Below are 24,036 nucleotides of genomic sequence, written 5' to 3' on the forward strand. Positions count from 1 at the left end.
TCTCATGCCACGGGAGCCCCCGCAAAGCTACATTGCTCAGGCTTTGGCTTTAGCCTCGGGTGGCGGGGCTCAGGCTTCAACCCCATGTGGCAGGGCTTCAGCTTTCTACCCTGGGCCCCAGTGAGTCTTATGCTGGCCCTGCTTGGCGGCCCCTCTGGAAGCCTGCTTCCAGCCCCCCAGGGGTCCTCGGACCCCTGGTTGAGAACCACTGTTCTAAACAGATCCATGGCTCAGTCCCTCATGCAGCCTTGGAAACAATCGCTTCTGTGCAGACTCTTCTGAGCCGCCACCCACCAGGGTGACTCCAGCCGGATGGCGTGCACAGGGGCTCAGGCCAGTCATAAAGGGGTTAGCCAGGGCTGGTGCAAGGATGTTTCGCACCCTAAACGAAACTTCCACCTTGCGCCCTCCCCTGTCCCTGAACCCCCGCCCTGAGGTGCCTTCCCTGTGGCAGCTCCCCACCCCGAGGCCCTCCCTCCGCCCCAGTTCACCTCTGCTCTGCCTCCACCGAGCACGCTGTCGCTGCTTCACTTCTCCCGCTTCCCAGGTTTGCGGCGCCAATCAGCTTAGGTGCCGCAAGCCTGGGAGGCAAGAGAAGTGAAGCAGCCACAGCGTGCTCGGGGAGGAGGCGGGGCAGGGGTGAGCTGGGGTGTGGAGTTCCCCTGCATGCTGCCCCCTCCTTTACTTGCTGCAGGCGGCCTTTCCCACACTCCCCTGCCCCAGCTCCTTCCGCCTAAATGCTGTTGGCGACGGGGCGGCCGAAGATCCGGCAGCCGCGGTCAGTGCTGAAGAAAATGGCGCCCCCCAAATCCTAGTGCCCTAGGCGACCGCCTAGGTTGCCTAAATGGTTGCACCGGCCCTGGGGTTAGCCAGCTGAATGATCCCGGTGGCAACATGAGACAATGGCCCGAGTGCACTGGGGAGCTGCTGTGAGCCAGGGAGGACTCAGACACCAGAATGGGATCAGCAATCCAAAAGAGTTTCCTTACGAAGCTAGACCTCCTCATCTGAGAATGGCAGATATTTTGTGTCCCATTTGCCGTAGCTTAGGACAAGACAAACCTAGAAGGGGTTAATCAGGGGCCTAGCCTTTGGCCTTCAGGGCACATCCAGTTTATTAAACAAGACAAAAAGCATTTGGAGTTTCAGCCTGGTCATCACTCCCTTCCTCTCAGACAGCCGCATGCCTCCCAGCTCGGTGTGGCATGTCTGCTCCAAGGGCCTTGTATCAGTGGCACTCAGAAACTGAACACATATCTTGCACGTGCTTGATGATAAGGACACGACCTAATAAGAAGCTCCCAGCCTGAGATACTTCCTTGGGTTGGGACCTGCAAGTCTCTTTGAGGGATTTGTATCTGAAATCCTCAAGGTCAGCTGCAGTTTGTCATTACAGCGGCAGGAAATGTGACAATATTGCAAGGAAGGGAGTGTGTACTACTGTCGTCACCTGGACAGAATCAGAACAGTGCCGTGTGGCATAGACACCCTCTGTTAGTCCAAGTGGTGGGGCTGGAGTTTTAGAGAATACAGATCTGACTCCTAAAGCCACTGTCACTTTGTAGTTCCAAGTGATCAGCATGTGCAATGCAGTGACCCCCGCAAGCATCTAGGCATCCACATATTCTGACACACTCCCACCAAGGGATCCCTTTGTCTCACTGAAACACCCGGAGTTGCCCAGGCAGTATACCTGAAGGCCTTGGAAGATCTTGTCCTCTCCCCTGTGACTTGCTCAAACACCAGGGTAATTTTCATTTGCCTTTCATGTCTCCCTGATCTTACGTCAAACAGTCCTGGCCCTGTATTGTACTCCCTTACCGTGTCCTCTCAGGTGGAATTTCCTGTCAACAGAGCTTGGTGGAGTCGGCTTTTTCTGGTTGCAGATGCTGCTGCTGCCCCTTGTCCTCATGCACCCAGTTCACCCTCCACATACCTGCCTCCTTCCCTTCCCCCACTATACACCACAGCTGGTTTGTTCTAGAGAAATGGCTCATCCCCCAGCTGCCTTGCCTATGGGAGGTGCATGCTCTCCCTGCCTCAAGTGATCCAAAGGTTGGTGTCTGTCACACTGTGTTCAGAGGCACAGTCCCTCCCCCTATCCCTGAAAGAGCTGAGTGTCCCACTCCTGGGAGTGCTGCCCGCAGAAGCTTCCCCAATGTGCCCCAGAGGGTTCCAGCAGTTTTGGGGCTGGGTCTCTCCCTTGGCCCCACCTGCCACCCCCAGGTGCTCCCCCCTCAGGGGCCCCGAAAGCACAGCAGAGCTGAGTGGTGTCTGCCTGGGCATTCCGTGTGTCTGCGGGCCCCTCCCTACAGCCCAGAGTATGCTGCCCCCACCCCGAGGGCCCCTGTGGCCAATGGAGCTCCAGGTAAGACCCCCACTTCCTCCCACTCCCAAACTCCCTCCCAGAGCCTCCATCCCTCCCCCTTCCCACACCCCCCTCCCACCTCCAAACTCCCTTCCAGAGCCTGCACCCCCTCCCCACACTCCTCAGCCCCTAAACTCCATCCCAGAGCCTGCACCCCCAGACCCCCTCCTCCACTCAAACTCCTTCCCAGAGCCCAACCTCTCACCCCTTCTGCATCCAAACTTCCTCCCAGAGCCTTTCCCCCAATCCCCTACCCCAGACCTGCACAGCTGGAGGAAGGAGGTAGGGCTGGGGCAGTGGGGTGGGAGCATGGTGCAGGTCAGGACTGAGGTGCACTGACAGAGCTGAGTGAGCAGCGCAGGACTGGGTTGGGGGGGGTGGCGCTGTAGGTCAGGACTGAGGTGCACTGGCAGAGCTGGATGAGCAGCGCAGGACTGGGATGGCGGGGGTGATGGCTGAGTCAGGACTGAGGTGCACTGGCAGAGCTGGGTGAGCAGCCCAGGACTGGGATAGCGGGCGGGCAGGCGTGCGGGGGGGGGGGGGGGGCTGCAGTTCAGGACTGAGGTGCTCTGGGAGGGCTGTGCTGGGGAGCCTAATACTGGGATAGAACAGGGAGATGTGGAGCAAGATTGGGCAGAGCCGGGGGGCAGGGGCAATGCAGGGGCTCAGAGCTGCAATAGCCAGGGGTACTGCAAGCTGGGATGGAGGTGCATGAGCAGAGCTGCCGGGGGAAGTTCCTGCCGTGCCTGCCTTCACAATCCTGGGGCTGTTTCTCTCGGACTTTCACGAGCCCCAGAACTTCAGTAACATCGGTCTCATTCACCTCCCTCCTGGCTGACCTGTGGAGGGTGTGGCATTTACCAGTGCAGGGGCTGGTGCCTGCCAGCCGTACTCACATGGATACCTGAAGTAGAAATCGTTCTCTATGTCACTGGTGAGGTTCTTCTGGCGCTGCTCCTCCTTCCAGTGCGCATCAGCTTCGGGGTCAAAGCGCACAAAGACCCCAAAGAGGATGATCATAGCAACCTCCCAGAGGAGGCAGACAAACGGCAGCCGCCAGCGCATGTACGTGTTCTTCACCATCCCAGACCAGCTCACCCGCTCAGATCCCAGAGAACCCACTCGGGCAGAGCGGGTCCAGGCACCTAGACAGCACGAGCCAGTCCTGACGCCTGGGGAGACTCAGTCCATTTATATAAGTCTGGTGATGTGGAGTGTGGTGCTGGGAGCTGTCAGTTCTCACAGCTGCCTGGGGCAGGCTCACATTTCAGTTCATGGCAAGTTTAATAGATTTGAACTCTCTGCTTCCAGCAAAAAGAAGGGGGGTTGGGAGCACGGAGACATATTTCCAGCACCTTCTCTCTGAGGAGCTCAAACCCACCTAGAAGAGTTATACCTGCTTTACAGATGGGGAAACCAAGGCACAAAAAGGGGCAACAGTCACACAGTGAGTCGGCTGCAGAGCTGGGAACAGAACCCAAGACTTTTAACCTCACCCCCTTGCTCTAGCCACTAGACCCCACTGTCCCAAATACAGCCAAGGAGTCCTGAGCCTCATGTCCCTTGCTCTAACCACTAGATCACTCTTCCCTCCTGGAGTCTGGAATAGAACCCAGGAGTCCTGAAGCCCTCTCTGCTCTAACCACTAGGCTAGGGGTTCTCACAACAATCTTTCCTAAAATTTATTATTTTTCCTATATTAATATAATAATATGCACAAACATATACAAACCATTGTAATTTATTAATGCAAGGTTTTGGGGTGGTTGTTTTTTTTTTGCAGACTCAATGATAAAACTAATGCTCAGTTATTTCTATTCTTTACTAGACCTAACAGATTAGAAACACAAATAAGGTGCTTTGCACGTTCTTGTCTTTTTTGACTATTGTTTCTTTTGCTTTTTTGGTAAAAGTGGTTGTACAACAATTCTGAAGTACATTTTAAAATGCTTTGACATAATAGAAATCCAAATAATAATGAAAAACCTATCTGGGTGTCTTGAGTCTGGGGATGGGAGAGCAAGGGAGGCATGGCTGTGACTGCAGCTGGCCCTGGGGCTCCTTCGGGCAGGGGGTGGGGTGCAGGGCTTTGGCCAGCCCTGAGTGTCTCTGGCTGGGGGGAGAGGGGCACACTCCAGGCTTCAGCCAGCCTGGGCTCCTCCAGCTGAAGGGGGGGGATGCACTCAGGGGGCTTGAGGCTCCAGCTGCAAGGAGGGAAAGGGAATCTTAGTGCTCTGGCTGCCAGGGGGGTGAGGTGGGCGGAAGGGGTGTAGTCGGGGGCTAGTCTTCCCAAAGGGGGGCTCCACCTGCTGCCCATGCACCCACTGCTCACCTACTCACCCCCCGCCTGCCTCTTGCATCCCTCCTCAGTCTCCTACCCACTGCTCACCTCCTCACTCCCCTGCCACAGACACCCCCCTACCTGCCATGAGACTCCCCACTCATTAGTGGCTCACTGCTTACCTCCTCACTCCCCCGCTCACAGCCAGACACCTCTGCCCGCCTCCTTACCTTGCTGCTAGGTTGCCGCTTGCCTCCTTACTCCCTCACCAGGCCCTGCCCCCATCACTTACCTTGCTGTTTGTCTCCTCACCCTCCTGCCACTTGCTTCCTGCATCCCTCTCACCTCCTCACTCCCCTGCCCACCACGAGAACCCCCACTCACGATGCTCTTGAATGAAATCACACAGGAAAATGACAAAAGACAAAAACACCACATCAGCTGTGTGTGAACACTTTTCACAAAGCGATCTTTTATGTCTGAACTACCAGTTCTGATCCCGCACAACACTTTCAAAAGACGAGCCTGGGACCTTAAATTCAGAACTTTGCTAGACACTAAAAATCATGGACGGAATAGAGACACTGGATTTAAGGCTTATTACAACAATCTAAAACCCACTAACAAACCCCTAATCTGCTTTCCCCATTCCTTTCCACCTTATGATTAGAGTGCTGTTAACAGGCCCCTTCACCTTGAACGGTTCCTTAAAATATGAATTAACTACTTATGCCAAACAATCTGTTCCATCTTGTATTGAGCTTTGACATTTAAAATTTCCCAGACCTGAAGAAGAACTCTGCGTAACTCAAGAGTATTTCTCTCACCAAGGGACACTGAGGTTGAGCTAATTAGACACAGCTGATCTGGCTGCCAAGTGAGTCAGCAAAGTAGCTCTTCATCTCTGTGCAGGGTTCTAGCACCTGACACCCTGATTCACTCACACAAGATGCTAAACTTATACCAGCTCTTTTCATCACAATTGCATTTGGCTCCAAATCTTCAAAATAAAGGACAGCTATTACCCTTATTGCCTGCTTCTAGACTGCCAATATAGCCTGAGAGAGCATGGTCCTGTCCTGAGGGCTTGATAGCACCATCCACCCTAAACGATCCCCTAAGATAGGGCCTGCATGCAGGGCCGGCTTTAGGAAGTGCGGGACCCAATTCGAACAGTTTCAACGGGGCCCCAGCAGGGATGACTAAAAAAAAACCACACACACACATAAAAAACACGTGGGGCCGCCGAAGACCCAGAGCAAGCGAAGGACCCGCCGCCCTGCCGAAGACTCAGAGCTCTGCCAGGTGAGTAAAAATTAAAAAGGCACCTCTAGCCAGGGAAGGGATTCTCACTGGGCACGGGGCCCGCTTAGGTGCGGGGCCCGATTCGGGGGAATTGGTGGAATAGGCCTAAAGCCGGCCCTGCCTGCATGTATCATGAGGCTGCACAGCCATTAAAACATTATCCCATTATTGCAAAAAGTGTCCTAACACAACAGCTCCCTGCAGTGTTCCCGATTGTTACCATACACTGTTGGAGTATTTCTCATAAGGGAGAAAGATCAAAGCTAGCTTGTATGTCTGATTACAGCTCCTTCTTCCATGGCTGTGCATCTCTCATATGCGATAGGGGCCATCCTGCATCAGGTAGGACCCAAATGGGAAGCACTGGCACCCAGGCAGATAGCCCATTTTTTTCAACTTGGCATAAAAATGGCAGGTGGCATCTAATTCTGGGTCTTCCACCTGAGTGAGCTATCCTGCAATTCCTGCACAGATTTGCCCATACTTACAGCTGCAATTATTTCATGCTTATAGTCTTGCTAAATGCCATTGGCCAGTCTGCGATGGAGGCTGATGGCCAGACAAAATCGGCCTCAAACCCCATTCATGGTCTAGGAAGCCAGCAGGTCAGGTACCTCTCTGGACATGGCTGAAGTGCAGGGAACCTCTGCACATTTCTGCGAGGAGCTGAAAGGGAATTAGGGAATCAATCAGCAAATCCAAAGGCACCACAGAGGGTCACATGGAACCTGTGCAGCAGGTGATCAGAACACATGGCTGCCGGGAACTTGGGCAAATCCCATCAAAAGTGAATCCCCAAGGAACTATATTGCACATTTTCCTTCCCACTCTCACTCCAAATCTGGCTCTTCCCCTCTCACTAAAACATCTTCTTAAGGAGCCTGGGCCCACTCCCCAGACTCCTCACTTTCACAGGAAGGGGGTCAGGATTTGAACCTATATACAAATTTCCCACCCAGCCCTCTCCCTTCAATGGACTGAACTAAACTCCACATACTTCGAGGGCTTGGTGATGAAGAGAGCTCAGATCCCAGATCCAGGGCTGGGAGCTCAGGACCCCTCCAGCTATGACAACATGAAATACTGTGGCTGGAAATTGAATAGTCTGGTTCCAGCTGAGCCAACTGGAGTCTAGCAGCCAGTCTCTGATCCTTGGTTCCTCCCCACGCTGCTGCTGGGGTCACCAATGCAGGTGGCATTGGGAGCATCCGCAGAGATAATTGTTTGGTATCACGCTTTACTGGAGGATTTATTCAGCACGTTGTGTGCTTGCCCACACGTGTTCTGGACTGCAGCTGACAATGGATCTCTGTTCCCCATCTGACTAAAGCACCCTGACTCCTGTCTATGGTACTGAGCTGTACCTGCCACTTCCTGTCCCACAGAGTCTGTCTAGCTAGCCAGGGGGTGGAGTAGCCTCCTGGAATGCTACAGCTAGCAGCATGTGTCTTGGCTTACTCCAGCACCCAGATCACAACATGTATGTAGAGACTGTGTTTGTCCTTGCTGGTTCCCACTGAAGGCCAAGCACCTTCCCCGAAGGAGGATCTTTGGAGGACCAGCTTAGTTGCCCTGAGGAGTTGGCACTTAGGGCTGTCCTTAGCCATCTGGGTGCCCTATGCAGCCCCCCCATGGGGGGGGGCTGTGAGGGGCCCAAGGCCTCCCCCCCCAGGGTCTGGGAGGCAGGAGCTGTGAGGAGCCACTTTTGGGCCAGAGTGGCCATGGGGATTAGCGGGGGTTCCGGGAACAGTCCACTCCGCTTCCCTTGCCCCTAGCTGTGTCTCTTGGAGGAGGGGGCTTGGGAGAAGGGATTTCCTCCCCCACTCACCAGCAGCGTCGGGAAGCGGAGTACCCCGGCCCCAGCCTGCTCCACTCTGCCAGCTCCCAACGGCGGTTCTCCGCTTCCCACCACTGGTGAGAGCCGGGGGCAGTCATTTCCCCAACCCGAGTGACACGGCTGGGGGAAGGGAAGGGGAAGAGGTTGGGGCCGCGTCTCTCCGCTTCCCACCGCCAGTGGGTGCGGGGGACAATCCTTTCCCCACACTCACCAGCGGCGGCAAGTGGAGCTCTGCGGCTAGGAGCTGGCAGAGTGGAGTGGGCTGGGGCCCGGTTGCTCCGCTTCCCGCCCCTGCCGGTGAGTGCGGGGTCACTGGGAGAAGAGGTGGAATGGGGGCAGGCCAGGGGTGGAGCAGGGGGGAAGGGTAAAGGGCAGGGCAGAGGGACTTGTCTGGGACCCCCTCCCGCCCCCCAGGGATGGCCCTGCCCCTTGCAGGGAGGGCCGGCCAAGGGATAGGGCTGGTCGCTGGGGCGGGAGCTGCCCTGTGTGCAGCAGCAGCTGCCTAGGGCACCATGAAATTTGGGGAAGTTTGATGCCCCAAATTTCATGGTGCCCTACGCAGCTGCGTGTGCCTAAGGACAGCCCTGCTGGCATTCCCTGTAGGGAGGCTGTTCAGAGTCCTACCCTAATACCTTCAAGTGACTCTGGCTGCACTTGCACACCTGAGCGACAAGCATACCTGGAGCTCCAGTGCAGGGTGTGACTAGGCCATGATCCAGACAGAGTTCAGATCCCTTCACGATGTACCCACCAGCCAGTCCTGGCAAGCACCTGCTCCCTGCATTAGCTAAGAAAATGAATCATAGACTTTAAGGTCAGAAGGGACCATTATGATCATCTAGTCTGACCTCCTGCACAACGCAGGCCACAGAATCTCACCCACCCACTCCTGTATCAAACTCGTGTATTCAGCCAATCACTGTGCTATCTATGACCCAATAGTGTTTTCTGCTGGAAGGATACAGATATCTGCATGTCAGTGGCATGCTGGCATTGCCGCCTGTGTCATCTTGCTATGCTATCAAAGTTTTGCATATAGATATTTGAATAAAAACAGGACTGAGTCCTGCGGGACTCCACAAGTCAGCACTCTTGGCAAAGAGCAGTAGAGATTCTAGCCATGTGTGGTGGTGGTGCGGCGTGGTTGGTAGTAGCTGACTCCAGGGTGAGTGCTGTGGGACATCAGAAACACACATTAGTTTCCAATAATAAATAAAATGAGCACTGGTCTGTAGCATTGTTAAGCCCCCCGTCAGAGATCTGGGGGAACCAGCCCTTTGGCCTGCAGCCCAGTCCAGATGTTTTCTTCTGCTGCCAAAGTGACTTCTGGAAAGTCTCTGGTAAATGAGCGTGCAGGGTTCAAGAGAAAATCTTCTAACACAAGGAGTCCTGTCACAGCTGGCTATGCTGCTGTGAGGCATGGTGTGCATGACTGCCCTCTACCCGAGTAGGACTGAATTGCTTGTGTATATCGGTTCTGCAAAGCTGGATCTCTTTGGGCTGGTCCACACTACGGGGGGAAATCGATCTTAGATACGCAACTTCAGCTACGTGAATAACGTAGCTGAAGTCGAATATCTAAGATCGGATTACTCACCCGTCCTCACCGCGTGGGATCGATGTTCACAGCTCTCCGTCGATTCCGCAACTCCGTTGGGGTTGATGGAGTTCCGGAATCGATATAAGCGCGCTTGGGGATCGATATATCGCGTCTAGATGAGACGCGATATATCGATCCCGATCAATCGATTTTAACCTGCCGATACGGCGGGTAGTCTGGACGTAGCCTAAGAAAAGCCTGCGTCCTGGGGATCATCCCGCTGCCTCTGGTAATGATGCTATTGGCACATTTGAACCCAGCTACCCTGAAGTGGAATGCATGACGCACTAGGTCACCTCAGCTCATCTCCAGGACTTTGAACCAAACATCTGTGGCCAGACACTTTACAGAGGTTTTCAGTTCAGAGCCTGATTGAAGAGCAGCATCCTCTGAAAACCACTCCGAGATGCTCTCTACCCCTCCAGAGATCATTAGATCCATGCAAACAGCGAGAGAGACAAAGGCATTAGCTCCCTCCCTAGACCCTACAAATACCACACTCTGGAATTCATGGATCATAACAGCTTCGTTTATTGACCCCTCTCTTTCCACCCTGCCTTCCCCCTTCCTCACCGGCTGTTTGAGCACGGAGCTCCCATTACGGGAGAGTGGGGCAAAAGGTAATGGCTTTTCCACTGGCCTGATAGTCTCACCTTGCTGCACTGCTCAGCATTCCCACCTTATCAGCCTGCAGATCAGTGATTTGCCACCAGAGTCCAGTCAGAGCCTGCATGCTCCAATGGCTCCTCTGTACACGTGCTCCCACTCCCACCTGAAAACCCCCATGAGTGGCTGCTAAAGGGACAGTCTCCCTTCAGGCTTCTAGCCATGGGAACAGTGCTGCTGAAGTGGCTGAAACAGGAGCAGCATTGTTAACTGCTTACGTGCTGCAGAGCTTGAACAGCCCTGAAAAGGAGAGGTTGTGCAGTGTCACACCTGGGAGGGGGTACTGAGGAGCGGGGGTTCACCAGACAGCCTCTTGGAATCCATGGGCCTGAGCAGATTCCCCCTCTCAGGGGAGTCATTCTGTCCGTGGCTAGGACTTCACTGTTTTATTATCATCTGCTGTCAGCCAGCAGCATGGAAGCTCCTAAATATCCTCTTCCCCCACAGCAGCCTCCCACCTCTCCCAGACCTAGCTGGCCACATCTGTAGGGGCACCTCCATCTCTGGAGGGGACACTTATCATGTGCCAGATTCTGGCCCTCACTAGATCCCCTTTTTGCTGCTCCAGGAGCAGGGAAGAGTGAAAGCTCTGGTGATTGTGTGCTGCAGAGCAGCCTGTCGGTCAGGACACAAGGCTGTCATAGGTTAGAGTGTGCCCTGGAACTGCTCTTATTTACACTGGGAGCTGCACCAGCCCCCAAATCAGCCAGGATTAGGAAGGTGCAAAGATGGCATTAAGGTGCCTTTGCCCTGGTCCCTGTGCGACATTTCCTGGGAGAAGCACCCTGGAATCTGGACCCTACCGCCCCACTGCTTCTCAACATGGTCTGTGAATTTGCCTTGGAATAAGCTGGCCCAAAGGCCTCACTGACATGAAAGCTGGAGGATCTCTCTGACCATGAATGAATGCAGGACTCAAAATGGTAGAGGAACAGAGGATTTGCCAGAGTGGACTAGACCAACAGTTTCTCTTTTCTGAACTCCTGTCTCCAACTGTGGCTTGATCCCATAATGCATCTGTGCTGCACCGTCCTATGGGATTCAATCTTAAGGCTTAGGTCACTTTGGGTATGTCTACTCTGCAATTAGACTCCCACAGTTGGCCCGTGCCAGCTGTCTCAGGCTTGTGAGGCTTGGGATAAGGGGCTGTTTAATTGCAGTGTAGACATAAGAACATAAGAATGGCCGTACCGGGTCAGACCAAAGGTCTATCTAGCCCAGTGTCTGTCTACCGACAGTGGCCAATGCCAGGTGCCCCAGAGGGAGTGAACCTAACAGGCAATCATCAAGTGATCTCTCTCCTGCCATCCCTCTCCATCCTCTGACAAACAGAGGCTAGGGACACCATTCCTTACCCATCCTGGCTAATAGCCATTTATGGACTTAATCACCATGAATTTATCCAGTTCTCTTTAAAAACATTTGGGCTTGGGCTGCAGCCCAAGTTCTGGGACTCTCCCACCTCTCTACCCATGTGTAAAGCTGTCTGCAGTGACTGAAGAGCATGAGTACCAAATTTCAAGTTGGTTGTGAGTTCTATTCTTAGATTTCACCAATCACTAATCAAGTGTAAACCCCTCAGGTTTTACAACAGCCTAAATAGAGATTCACAGATAGTTCCCTTGGACACTCTGATCTGTCTCACCACCCAGGTAAACGAGGCTTTGTGATAAATGGCCCCTTTCACCAAAAATCACAGCAATTTTCAGGTTACTCCCTGTCCCAAAGGACCAGTCACTTACCCCAGGTCAATTGTTCCTTAGCTCTTACACCAAAGACTATGCTTCCAGCAAATCCTATAATAAACTAGCTAAAGATTTAACAACTAGGAAAAGGAAATCTGAGAGTTAATTACAAGGTTAAAGCAGGTAAACATATATACACACAAATGAATTCCAATCTTAAGTTTCAAAAAGTAATGGACGCTTCTATGATAAGCAAACTCTATATATCCTTTGGCTAACCCAGGCTAAGCACTGGGGATCTTTTGCTTATGCCTAGTAATCCTGGCTCCTCAGAGTGCAAGCAGCATAAAGATACCATTCCTCCTTGCTAGGAATTTTTATTCCCCTCCCCTGCTCTGCTTGGAGCTGTAAACTCAGCTGATGGGAGGAAATCATTTGCAAGATTCCTCTTTATGGGTTGAGGAGAGTAAACAAAAAAGTATTTTGTCCTCCTTAACATTCCATTCTAGTCCATCTGGTATTATGGACCTTTCCTGTTGGGCAAGATGTAACACTTTCTATTGGAGATCAGCAATTCATACTAGTTAATGTCTTTTCCCTGTCCGGTGATCTACATAATCACAGAGACTTGCAATGCAAACGTTCAAATATTACCTTACAATATGGGATACAGATGCTATAAGTGAGATTAACGCAGGTAGCAACTCACAAGCATTCAATAAAGTCTAAACACTACCCACATTCTTATCATTCTAATTCCTAATTTTACAATACTAACACCCAGGTGAGCTAGATTGATTCCAGCCGTGTATTTGTCAGGGTTCCCTTGAGGCATGGGGACCTTAGCATGAGCTGGCATCTGCTCTGCCAGTGTCACAATACAGTATTAGGCTTTTTAATGCAGCATAGCAGCTAGGGTTGGGGAGGTTACTGAGGTGGTAATAAGGTGCTAAAAGGTGTGGGTTCCTGCTGCAGACTATCACCATGTTGTCTGCTCAGACCTGAACCAGTGCCCTAGAGCAGAGGTGGGCAAACTACAACCCGCGGGCCACATCTGGCCTGTGGGACCATCCTGCCTGGCCCCCTGAGCGCCTGGCCTGGGAGGCTCACCACTGGCCCCTCCCCTGCTGTTCCCCCTCCCTCACAGCCTGAGAACGAGGCCTGTCTTTTGTTTACCATGTTTGGGGTGAATTTGCTGCTCATGCAAGAGACTGGAACTTCCTGCAGCAGCCAGCAATGCAGACCCATCAGAAATATGGGGGAACATTTACTACTAAAAGTTAAGACTATGACATGAAAGCTGGAGGATCTCTCTGACCATGAATGACCCAGTACTCTGTGCTGCACAGTGGCGGCAGTGTGGCCCGGCTCCAGCCAGGCAGTGCAACTATAGTGCCGCCAGCCACCGGTGCTCCAGGCAGTGCGGTAAGGGGGGCAGGAAGCAGGAGAGGTTGGATAGAGGGCAGGGGAGTTCGGGGTGGTGGTCGGGGGTTGAGGCAGTTGGGGGGGGAACAGGGGGTTGAATGGGGGCAGAGGTCCTAGGGGGGCAGTCAGGAAGGAGGTGGGGTTGGATGGGGCAGCAGGGGGAAGTCAGGGGCAGGGGTTCCAGGGACAGTCAGGGGACAGAGAGAAGGGGTCCCGGGGGGGCCGTTAGGAATTAGAGGAGGGGTTGGATGAGGCAGCAGGGGTCTGGTGGTGGTCAGGGGACAGGGAGTGGGTGTGTTTGGATGGGGCAGGGGTGCCACGGGGGCTGTCAGGGGACAGGGGGGTTTGATGGGGTAGGAGTCCTGCGGGGGGGGGGAGGCAGATAGGAGGTGGGGGCCGAGCCACAACCCCCTCCCCTAAGCGGCCCTCCATACAGTTTACGAAACCCGATGTGGCCCTCAGGCCAAAAAGTTTGCCCACCCTGCCCTACAGTCTTAGCACACATTCCTCTGTGACACCCTAGGGATAAATCAGTCCACCAGGAGGCAGTTTGATGACCCCAGGGAATACAGTAATCCCTTGAGGGGAAAGATTTGGAATTTACTTATGGTTCCAGGGCAGGAGGGAAGGGCTGAGACAGCTGGAGGACTCTTCGGTTCAGAATCTGCCATAGATCTCATGGGGAAATCAGCTGGGTGACTCTGGCAGACATTGGTCCCAGGTATGGCTCTACCACACAGTTTGGAAATACTGGTCATTTCTGCTCAGGAGAAACAGAACAGGAATGACAAAGGGGGCTGCAGGTCAGGCCTGAGATTCACTGGCAGAGCTGAGTAGGCGGGTGTCTGTATCGTGTCTGGCCACAGCTGGATCTCTCAGTCCCGCACTTTTATGAGCATTAAAGTTATTTTAAAAAGAAGACAGAACCCCTCCCTGTTTGCCTGGGGTCAGTGGGTAGAATCCCCATGGAGGCGGGGCAGGAAAGAGGCTCTTTGGTTGGTTGTGAGCTGTCTCAGTGAATTCCAGGAGACAGAGACTACAGAGAGAACTGACCCCAGAAGATTTATGCGGCAGCAGGCTGCTCTTGTTCCGAGGAGACGTGGCGAGCCACATCCTGATGCACCTTGCAGGCAGGTGTCAGTGAGCTGGGAGGGCACAGCCATGCAGGGCTGCAGGCTCCTGAGAATGAGGCCTGTCTTTTGTTTACCACATTTGGGGTGAATTTGCTGCTCATGTGACTGGAACTTCCTGCAGCAGCCAGCAATGCAGACCAGGCTGGGGCCTTGATTTGGAAAGTGAGAACTGGAAACACAGTGTCCTAGTGGATGCCTGATGCACCTGAGAAAGCTTTGCCTGGGCAGCTGCAGCCTTGGCCCCAAGGCAGCTGGAGCATCTTTGCCTGGGCAGCCACGTCCATGGCCCCAAAGCACATCCCTTCCCTGGCAGTCCTGTCCCCAAGGCAGCTGGGGGCATCCCTGTGCAGGCAGCCCTAGCCCTGAATCAGCAGGAGGCATCCCTGGCCTGGAGTCAGCTGGGGGCAGCCCTGACACAGGGAGCTGGTGGCAATTCTGCCTGTGCAGCCCTTGCCCTGTTTAGCTCTCACTTCTACTTTAATTAATTTCTGATAGCTCCCTGGGATCTGCTGGAATGAGAAGAATGAGGTAAATGCAGCCAAGATCTGAATCGTCTGAGCAAGAACACAAGGGCAGATGAGGAAGAAGATAGGGTCAGCATGGGCAGTGGGGCATATCCTTCCTAGGCATAACTCCAGGGACATTATTAGATTTACACCAGGGATTATTTTGGCCCAGTATGTTTTAGTAAGACGTGAGTGGAGGCTGCTCAAATCCCTTCACAGGAAGATGATGCTGAATGACCCCCTGTGGGAATTCCCCTTCCCAGAACCAGATTGTTGCATCTGCCTGGCTCTGGGGGCCAAGGTGTGGACAGGGTGTCAGTGAACCAGGGATGTGGTAACACAGTCTTCACACAGTCAGGAGAAGGCAATCGCTGGAATCTTAGTGCCAAGGCAGTTTAGTTAACCCCCCCAGTTGCCCAATGCCCCAGTTCTTTTCCTGGAGCTCAGTCACACTCACAAGGGACATGGTTGATTACTTATTTCCTGCCTCTGAAAACATCCAAGAACTTCTTGTCCATCCTGACCCCACACCCCAAAGCCTGAATGAGCACAGGACAAAATCCAGCAGCACCCACTAGAACTGGCCTTTGGGCATCAAGATATGGGATCAAATGCGGCCATGGTATAGGTTGGCACAGCTCCATTCAGTCCCGAACAGCAGGGGTGAATGCTGAATGCTCTCTGTGAGTATTCAGGAGTCAGTATCCCCTCATCTGGTGTCAGGAGCCACCTATGATTATTATTTACTATGAAAAGTGTCACAAGGTGCCTCCTACTATGGATCAAAGGAATGATCCCTACACATGAATGTGATGACATGATGCCATCAGGAGATGGGGAGGGGTGATGAAAGCATGGAGGGGTGGAGGAAGAAGCAGGAGGTTACCCCTAGGACGTTATTCAATTGCTCAGTGAGCGGTGATTTGATCTTTGCCGTGCCGTCAAAGGTGGCTCATTTCCTGTCGGTTCTGCACAACATAAGGTCAGTGCTTAATTGGAATGAAAGAGGTGCCGGGGCTCAAGCAATTTTTTTACATTCAGAACTGATGCAGCAGGTGCCGGGGCTATGAACCGCCAAGCCGAGAGTTGGCGCGGCTCAGCCCTGGCACAAATTAAGCACTGCACCTGGCTCTTGAGGAGCATCTGTAAAGAGGAAAGGGCAGCGTGGAAAGGCTGAGTGTCTCCTAGGGGGCAGCATGAAAGGGCATAGACAAGTTGTGGGAGAAGCAGATAAGCAGGCAGTCCAGTCTGGCATCACTGGCAGAGCAGGTGCCTCACCAAGGGCCAGCTCCAATTCCTCTTGAAGTCAATGGGAGTCTTTCAATTGGCTTCTTTGGGAGCTGGCTCAGGCTGTAAAATTCATGCACAGTTATGCTGGGAGGGCCAGGGGAGGACAACGAGCTTGAACTTAGAGAAGAGGGATTCAAATGGGGGCGGTGGTGGTGAGTGGCCAAGGGAGAGGATCTTGATGGCTGTGCTTTGTGCGGACCAAAGGAGGGGCAATGTCGGGAAGCTAGACAGGAGAAGTTAATGTGATCAACATGAGAGAAGTAAAGAGGTTTCAGTGACACACTCCAGTGGGATAACTCTGCTGGAGCAGCCCCGGCTCTGGAGGCCACATTAGCAGCTGTGGACTCTGGCAATCAATCCAGGAAGTCTGCAAACAGCATCTTTCAAGGAGACATCCATGAGAAACTCTGTGCTGGGCTCAGCTTGTTTTTCATCCTCAAGCAATCCCCGATAAGGCAGGTCTTGGTCACACCTCGCTAAGTGCTGTTCTGGAGCTGTTGGGACAGGATCGACCTGGAGGGAAGCTCGCTAAATGCACACAGGGCACCTTTGCTGGACAGGAGCCATCTGGGCTTCCCATGGGCGAGTGGTGGTTGGTGCAAGGAAGGATTCTGTTACCTGCTGTGGGGTCCTAACCCCCCTGTGGGGGTGAGGCTTTATTAACAGAAAGTAAGTGCTGGCCTTTGAGAGGCCAAACACAACACTTCACGGAAGACCAAGCAGGGAAAGGAGGGGTGGTGGAGCCCATAGCTGCTGAGAGCCCAAGGAGCTATAGCATGGCCAGCCAATGTCACTCAATCTTGGCTCAGCTGAGAGCCCGGGTTTGAACTCAAGTCACCCTCACCGGGCTGGGTTTATTGCAGAGTTCTGCTTTAGCCCAAACTGACACCCACACAGCAGAAAACACAAGACACTTAGTGCTCCCTTGCCCCCCGAAGTACAAACCATACAGGGCAGCTCCTAGGTTCCCCAGGGCTCACTGGCCTGACTTCCGGCTAGCCTAACCCTCCTTTCTGGACTAGGAAAACAAGCTATTGTTGACAACAGGGGCCAACAAGTGGCACAGTTGATCTGGTGCGAAACATGGTTCAGCTGCAACCCTAGCCATGGACAAAGCGTTTCAGCTGTACCTGTTAGTGGCCTCTCTGCAGCTATCAATGGGTCGCGTTCCTGAGTGAAACACCCCCTTCTTTTAAAGTGCTCAACTGCATCTAACTAGCTCCCAGCCGAGAGCCTGGTTCATCCTGGGACACCGCTCCATGGTGGACAGTCAGTCGCGGGCAGCCTACCATGCACACCCATTCGATCAAAAAGATGTCATGGGGCTGGGGGCCCTCCTGTGGCCTTCAGCCCATCAAAATGACTGAATATGGGTGGAGTGAAGGGCCCGACAGCCAATACCCTCTGATAACAAGCAAATGTAGGCTGTTTACGGGTCTGGCAGGGGGTGAGGAGGCGAACATTTCCAATGGGGTCTCCCCAGAACTACATATGACATTCATTCTGCCACATCACTGAATTATCTGTCTGTTCGACGGAAGGGGGACTGCGAATCAATGTATCAGCACATTGAGCAAGTTCCAAATCTGGGAATCATCTCACCCCTCATTATTACCGCCGCATTTTTCAGAGCAGGACACTGAGGTACAGAAAGGTTTTGCCCACATACAGACAGTGGGCCCAGCTCTCCATTGCCCTGAACCTTGCACAGTCAGGGCCGGCGCTACTGTTTAGGCAGCCAAGGCAATCGCCGAGGGTGCCAGGATTATTCAGAGGGTGGCATTTTGCCGGGGGGGTGGCAGGCGGCTCCGGTGGACCTGCCACAGTCGTGCCTGCGGAGGGTCAGTTGGTCCGTGGCGCTGGTGGAGCTGCCACAGTCATGCCTGCGGACGGTCGGCTGCTCGCGTGGCTCCAATGGACTGCCCGCAGGCACGGCTGCAGCAGCTCCACCGGAGCCGCGGACCAACGGACCCTCCGCAGGAATGACTGCGGCAGCTCCACCGGAGCCGCAGGATCAGCGCGGGGGGCAGCAACCCTAGAGCCGGTCCTGTGTACAGTCATTTCTGCCAGCGCAAAGAGGACATCAGAAAGCAGCTATTCGGACCTGATCGCATTTGATGCCCACTTTGCATGGATCAGATCACTCCTCTCTGGCTGAACTCAGAAAGCCCTGAATACCCAGTTCCACGCTGTGTAATATCTGATATATTCCATGGTCTAATACCAGATGTCATATATCACAGGAGGGATTAGCTTCTCTAGGGGGACACTTTGCTCCATGCAGATGGTTAGCAGACCTGGTGTCCTTGAGTTACTTCTGGCCGGTAGTTTCTTCTTAGCCCCTGACTGGACCGGCTCCTGGTTCTGAGCCATTAAAAGCACCTGCTTCCATAGACAATAATAAATCTGATTGGGCAGTTTACTGCCCACTTATCTCTGTTGCTCTATAAATACAACTGGTTGCTGGTGATACTGGTTTAAACTGGGGTGTGCAAGCTCTGGAGAGAAGCATGGCATAGACAGGATGAAAGTAACTTAAAGGACTTATTGGTATGCTGGACTCCTGAGTGGGTGTGGCCTCAACCAGAAGAGGTGTGGCCTCAATGGGAAGAGGCAGGGCCTTTCAAGATTTAAAGGCCCTGAGGCTCCAGCTGTGGCTGGGAGCTCCGGGGCTAATTAAAGGGCTGGGGGCTCCAGAACTGCAGAGTTCTGGGCCCTTTAAATCACCATGGGAGCCCTGCTGTTGCTACCCTGGGGCGGCAAGGCTTGGGTTAGGGCTGGGGTAGCGGTGGCAGGGCTCCAGCAGTGATTTAAAGGGCCCGGGGCTCCAGCCGCTGTGGGGAGCCCTAGGCCCTTTAAATCCCCGCTGAAGCCCTGCCGCCGCTGGGGTAGCAGGGCTCGGGTGGTGTTTTAAATCACCCCTAGGGAAACCGGTCTAGTTCAGCCTGGAGTACTGGCTCTTGCTGGTATGCCGTACCGGACTGTACGGCTTACTTTCACTTCTGGTCATAGACATGCAGGTGGCTCCAGTCTGCACTGTTACTTCCTCCCCAATACACCTCCCAGCCCTCCTGTGTTTCTCCACTGAGAAGAACCATCAGTATCTGGACTGAACCTAAATCTTACTGTCCAGACTGAGGCAGGCAGGGTCTCACCTGGGATGCTGAGGAGAGAAGCAATGGAGCTAGAGGGCACAGCCTACAGTGGGGAGTGGAGTCAGGGGAGGGGGATGGACTACAGTGGAGGAAGGGGGAGGGCAGCTGTGATCAGGCCACAGTTTATAGATATTATACCGGACTGTTCTACCCTCTCTGGCTCCAACTCACACATTATCCATTCACCCTCATTTCCTATCCGTAAGAACATAAGAATGGCTATACTGGGTCAGACCAAAGATCCATCCAGCCCAGAATCATGTCTACTGACAGTGGCCAATGCCAGGTGTCCCAGAGGGAGTGAACCTAACAGGTAATGATCAAGTGATCTCTCTCCTGCCATCCACCTCCACCCTCTGACAAACAGAGGCTAGGGACACCATTCCTTACCCATCCTGGCTAACAGCCATTAATGGACTTAACCTCCATGAATTTATCTAGTTCTCTTTTAAACCCTGTTACAGTCCTAGCATTCACAACCTCCTCAGGCAAGGAGTTCCACAGGTTGTCTGTGTGCTGTGTGAAGAAGAACTTCCTTTTATTTGTTTTAAACCTGCTGCCCATTCGTTTCATTTGGTGGCACCTAGTTCTTATACTATGGGAACAAGTAAATAACTTTTCCTTATTCACTTTCTCCACACCACTCACAATTTTATATCTTTCTATCATATCCCCCCTTAGTCTCCTCTTTTCCAAGATGAAAGTCCTAGCCTATTTAATCTCTTCTCATATGGGACCTATTCCAAACCCCTAATCATTTTAGTTGCCCTTCTCTGAATCTTTTCTAATGCCAGTATAATTTTTTTGAGATGAGGAGACCACATCTGCATGCAGTATTCAACATGTAGGAGTACCATGGAGTTATATAAGGGCAATAAGATATTCTCCATCTTATTCTCTATCCCTTTTTTAATGATTCCTAACATTCTGTTTGCTTTTTTGACTGCTGCTGCACACTGCTTGGACATCTTCAGAGAACTATCCACGATGACTCCAAGATCTCTTTCCTGATTAGTGGTAGCTAAATTAGCCCCCATCATATTGTATGTATAGTTGGGGTTATTTTTTCCAATGTGCATTACTTTACATTTATTCACATTAAATTTCATTTTGCCATTTTGTTGCCCAATCACTTAGTTTTGTGAGATCTTTTTGAAGTTCTTCACAGTCTGCTTTGGTCTTAACTATCTTGAGCAGTTTAGTATTGTCTGCAAACATTGCCACCTCACTGTTTACCCCTTTCTCCAGACCATTTATGAATAAATTGAATAGGATTGGTTCTAGGACTGACCCTTGGGGAACACCACTCGTTATCTCTCTCCATTCTGAAAATGTACCCTTTATTCCTGCCCTTTGTTCCCTGTCTCTTAACCAGTTCTCAGTCCATGCAAGGATCTTCCCTCTTATCCTGTGACAACTTAATTTATGTATCAGAGGGGTAGCCGTGTTAGTATGGATCTATAAAAGCAGCAAAGAATCCTGTGGCACCTTATAGACTAACAGACGTTTTGGAACATGAGCATGAGCTTTGAGTTTTGGAGCATGAGCATGAGCTTTCGTGGGTGAATACCCACTTCGTCAGATGCATGCATCTGATGAAGTGGGTATTCACCCACGAAAGCTCATGCTCCAAAACGTCTGTTAGTCTATAAGGTGCCACAGGATTCTTTGCTTAATTTATGTAAGAGCCTTTGGTGAGGGACCTTGCCAAAGGCTTTCTGGAAATCTAAGTACACTATGTCCACTGAATCCCCCTTGTCCACATGTTTGTTGACCCCTTCAAAGAACTATAATAGATTAGTAAGACATGATTTCCCTTTACAGAAACCATGTTGACTTTTCCCCACAATTTACGTTGTTCTAAGTGTCTGACAATTTTATTCTTTACTATTGTTTCAACTAATCTGCCCAGCACTGACGTTAGACTTACCGGTCTGTAATTGCCAGGATCACCTCTAGAACCTTTTTTAAATATTGGCATTACATTAGCTATCTTCCAGTCATTGGGTACAGAAGCTGATTTAAAGGAGAAGTTACAAACCATATGTAATAGTTCTGCAATTTCACATTTGAATTCTTTCAGAACTCTTGGGTGAATGCCATCTGGTTCTGGTGACTTGTTACTGTTCAGTTTATCAATTAATTCCAAAACCTCCTCTAGTGACACTTCAATCTGTGACAATTCCTCAGATTTGTCACCTACAAAGGACTGCTCAGGTTTGGGAATCTCCCTAACATCCTCAGCCATGAAGACTGAAGCAAAGAATTCATTTAGTTTCTCTGCAATGACTTTATCGATCTTGATCGTCTAAGGGCCCTGCTGGTTGTTTAGCAGGCTTTCTGCTTCTGATGTACTTAAACATTTTGTTATTATCTTTGGAGTTTTTGGCTAGCTGTTCTTCAAACTCCTTTTTGGCTTTTCTTATTACATTTTTACACTTAATTTGGCAGTGTTTATGCGCCTTTCTATTTACCTCACTAGGATTTGACTTCCATGTTTTAAAAGATGCCTTTTTATCTCTCACTGCTTCTTTTACTTGGTTGTTAAGCCACGGTGGTTCTTTTTTAGTTCTTTTACTATATTTTTTAATTTGAAGTATACATTTAAGACAGGCCTTTATTATGGTGTCTTTGAAAAGTGTCCATGCAGCTTGCAGGAATTTCACTCTAGTCACTGTACCTTTTAATTTCTGTTTAACTAACCTCCTCATTTTTGCATAGTTCTCCTTTCTGAAATTAAATGCCACAGTGTTGGGCTGTTGAGATGTTCTTTCCACCACAGGAATGTTAAACGTTATTATATTATGGTCATTATTTCCAAGCGGTCCTGTTATAGTTACCTCTTGGACCAGATTCTGCGCTCCACTCAGGACTAAATTGAGAATTGCCTCTCCCCTTGTGGGTTCTTGTACTATCTGCTCCAAGAAGCAGTCATTTAAAGTATCGAGAAATTTTGTCTCTGCATTTCGTCCTGAGGTGACATGTACCCAGTTGATATGGGGATAATTGAAATCCCCCATTATTACTGAGTTCTTTATTTTGATAGCCTCTCTAATCAACCTTAGCATTTCATCGTCACTATCACTGTCCTGGTCAGGTGGTCGATAATAGATCCCTACTGTTATATTCTTAATGGAGCATGGAATTACTATCCATAGAGAATCTCTGGAACGTGGCCATTCCTGGCCTCATTCCTCCCACCCCCATATCTCAACCCTTCCAGCTCCTTCCCTCTGCCCCCTGAGCAGGGCCAGTGCAACCATTTAGACAGACGAGGCGGTCGCCTAGGGTGCCAAGATTTGGGGGCGCCAAAAAGCACCTCCAATTTTTTTTAAGTGGTTGAGCGGCCACTGCCGCCGGGATCGAGAGGGACTCGGAGCTGCCGGCAGCATCCGCAGCCGGCAGCCCAGGGTGCCCCCTGGGTCAGGGCGCCGCCGCGGCAGCCAGCAGCCCAGGGTTTATAGGGGGCAGGTTCTATATGTTTGCGGTGCTCGAGCACCAGCAATATTCAGGGCCGGGGGGGCCCTGCTCCAGCAATATTTGGAGCTCGGTCTCTCCCCAGACCCTGCCTGGATCGGGCCCCGGCCCCGGCCCCGACCCCCGCGGGTCTCCCCCCCCCACACCCCGCCGCGTCCCTGCCGCACAGAAAGTAGCGCAGCACCTCTCCCCTGCCTGCTTCTGTTGCTGGAGCAGAGCGGGCTCCCGGCAGAACTGCTGTCTGCTGTCCCAGGGTCCTAGTGCCCCCCAGCTCCTACTGGCAGGGCAGGCTGCCCTTACCCTGTGCTTCCGCCGTCGCCCTGAGTCTCTCCAACACCCCAAACCCCTCAGCCCCCCACACCCTAATCCTCTGCCTCAGCCCTGAGCCCTCCCACATCATGAATCCCTCATCCTCAACCCCAATCCTCATCCCCCTGCGCTCCCTCCTATCTCCAAACTCCCTCCCAGACCATGCACTCCCTCCGAGAGCGTGCACCACCTCCCCTTTCCCACACACTCGTTCCCACCCCCAAACTCCCTCCCAGAGCCTGCACCCCTCACCCTTTCCTACACCCCCACCCCCAGCCTGCACCCAAACTCCATCCCAAAGCCTGCACCCCTCCTGCACCCTAATCCCCATCTCAGGGCCTGTACCTCAGAGCTCTCCCCCCAAACCCCATCCAGAGCCTTAGGCAAGTGGGGGCGGAGTTTGGGGGGCAGGTTCTGGGCACCACCAAAATTTCTACAAACCTGCCACCTATGCCTGGGTCATGTGCCACCAGCAGCCCAGGGGTTCCACTGCGCAGTTGCTACTTCACTTCTCCCACCTCCCAGGCTTGCGGCGCCAATCAGCTGTTTGGCGCCGCAAGCCTGGGAGGAGAATTAGAGCAGGACAGCGTGCTCGGGGAGGATGCGGAGCAGAGGTGAGCTGGGGTGGGGAGGTACCGCAGGGCTCCTCGGGCCAGGGGGGAGGGGAGCTGCCGCGGGGGCGGCGGGCACACTTCAGGGCGAGGAGCTGCTGCAGGGCTGGGGGGGCGCAAGATGGAAGTTTCGCCTAGGGCGCAAAACTTCCTTGCACCGGCCCTGCCTGTGAGTCCATTAATTTGCCCCCTCCCCCTAAGCCCACCCCCTCAATTTCTCCAGTATACTGTTTCCTCTGGTTACATTCATACTCTTCACTAACCATCCCACTTACCCTGGCATTATTCAGCTAATATTATGCCTCCTCAGGCTCCGTTCCTCCTTATTCCACAGTAGTTCATGCTCCATTCCTCTGTATGTTGTCCCCTCCAGCTCCATCCCGCTCCT

At 52.4% G+C, this 24,036-nt stretch overlaps 1 protein-coding gene across 6 annotated transcripts in view; it reads right to left on the reverse strand.

Moving 5' to 3' along the window:
* RHCG (Rh family C glycoprotein) overlaps positions 1–24,036 on the reverse strand; it is a 46,136-nt gene that overhangs the window by 18,512 nt on the left and 3,588 nt on the right. For 2 of the 6 annotated variants that reach the window (XM_030576822.1, XM_030576823.1), the window contains 2 exons: positions 8,471–8,578; positions 6,443–6,620 (listed from right to left, as the gene is read on the reverse strand). The exons of 2 other annotated variants lie outside the window; for them this stretch is intronic. Coding sequence is in view for 1 of the 4 variants with exons in the window: in XM_030576826.1 (XP_030432686.1) it covers positions 3,265–3,451 (187 nt within the window). In the remaining 3 variants the exon portion in view is untranslated. Of the gene's footprint in view, positions 1–3,264; positions 3,452–6,442; positions 6,621–8,470; positions 8,579–24,036 lie in introns of those variants that run through there. 2 more of the 6 variants (XM_030576824.1, XM_030576826.1) reach the window with 2 other exon arrangements.

The sequence above is a fragment of the Gopherus evgoodei genome, chromosome 10 (genome assembly GCF_007399415.2).
Source record: "Gopherus evgoodei ecotype Sinaloan lineage chromosome 10, rGopEvg1_v1.p, whole genome shotgun sequence".
NCBI classification, from domain to species: domain Eukaryota; kingdom Metazoa; phylum Chordata; order Testudines; family Testudinidae; genus Gopherus; species Gopherus evgoodei.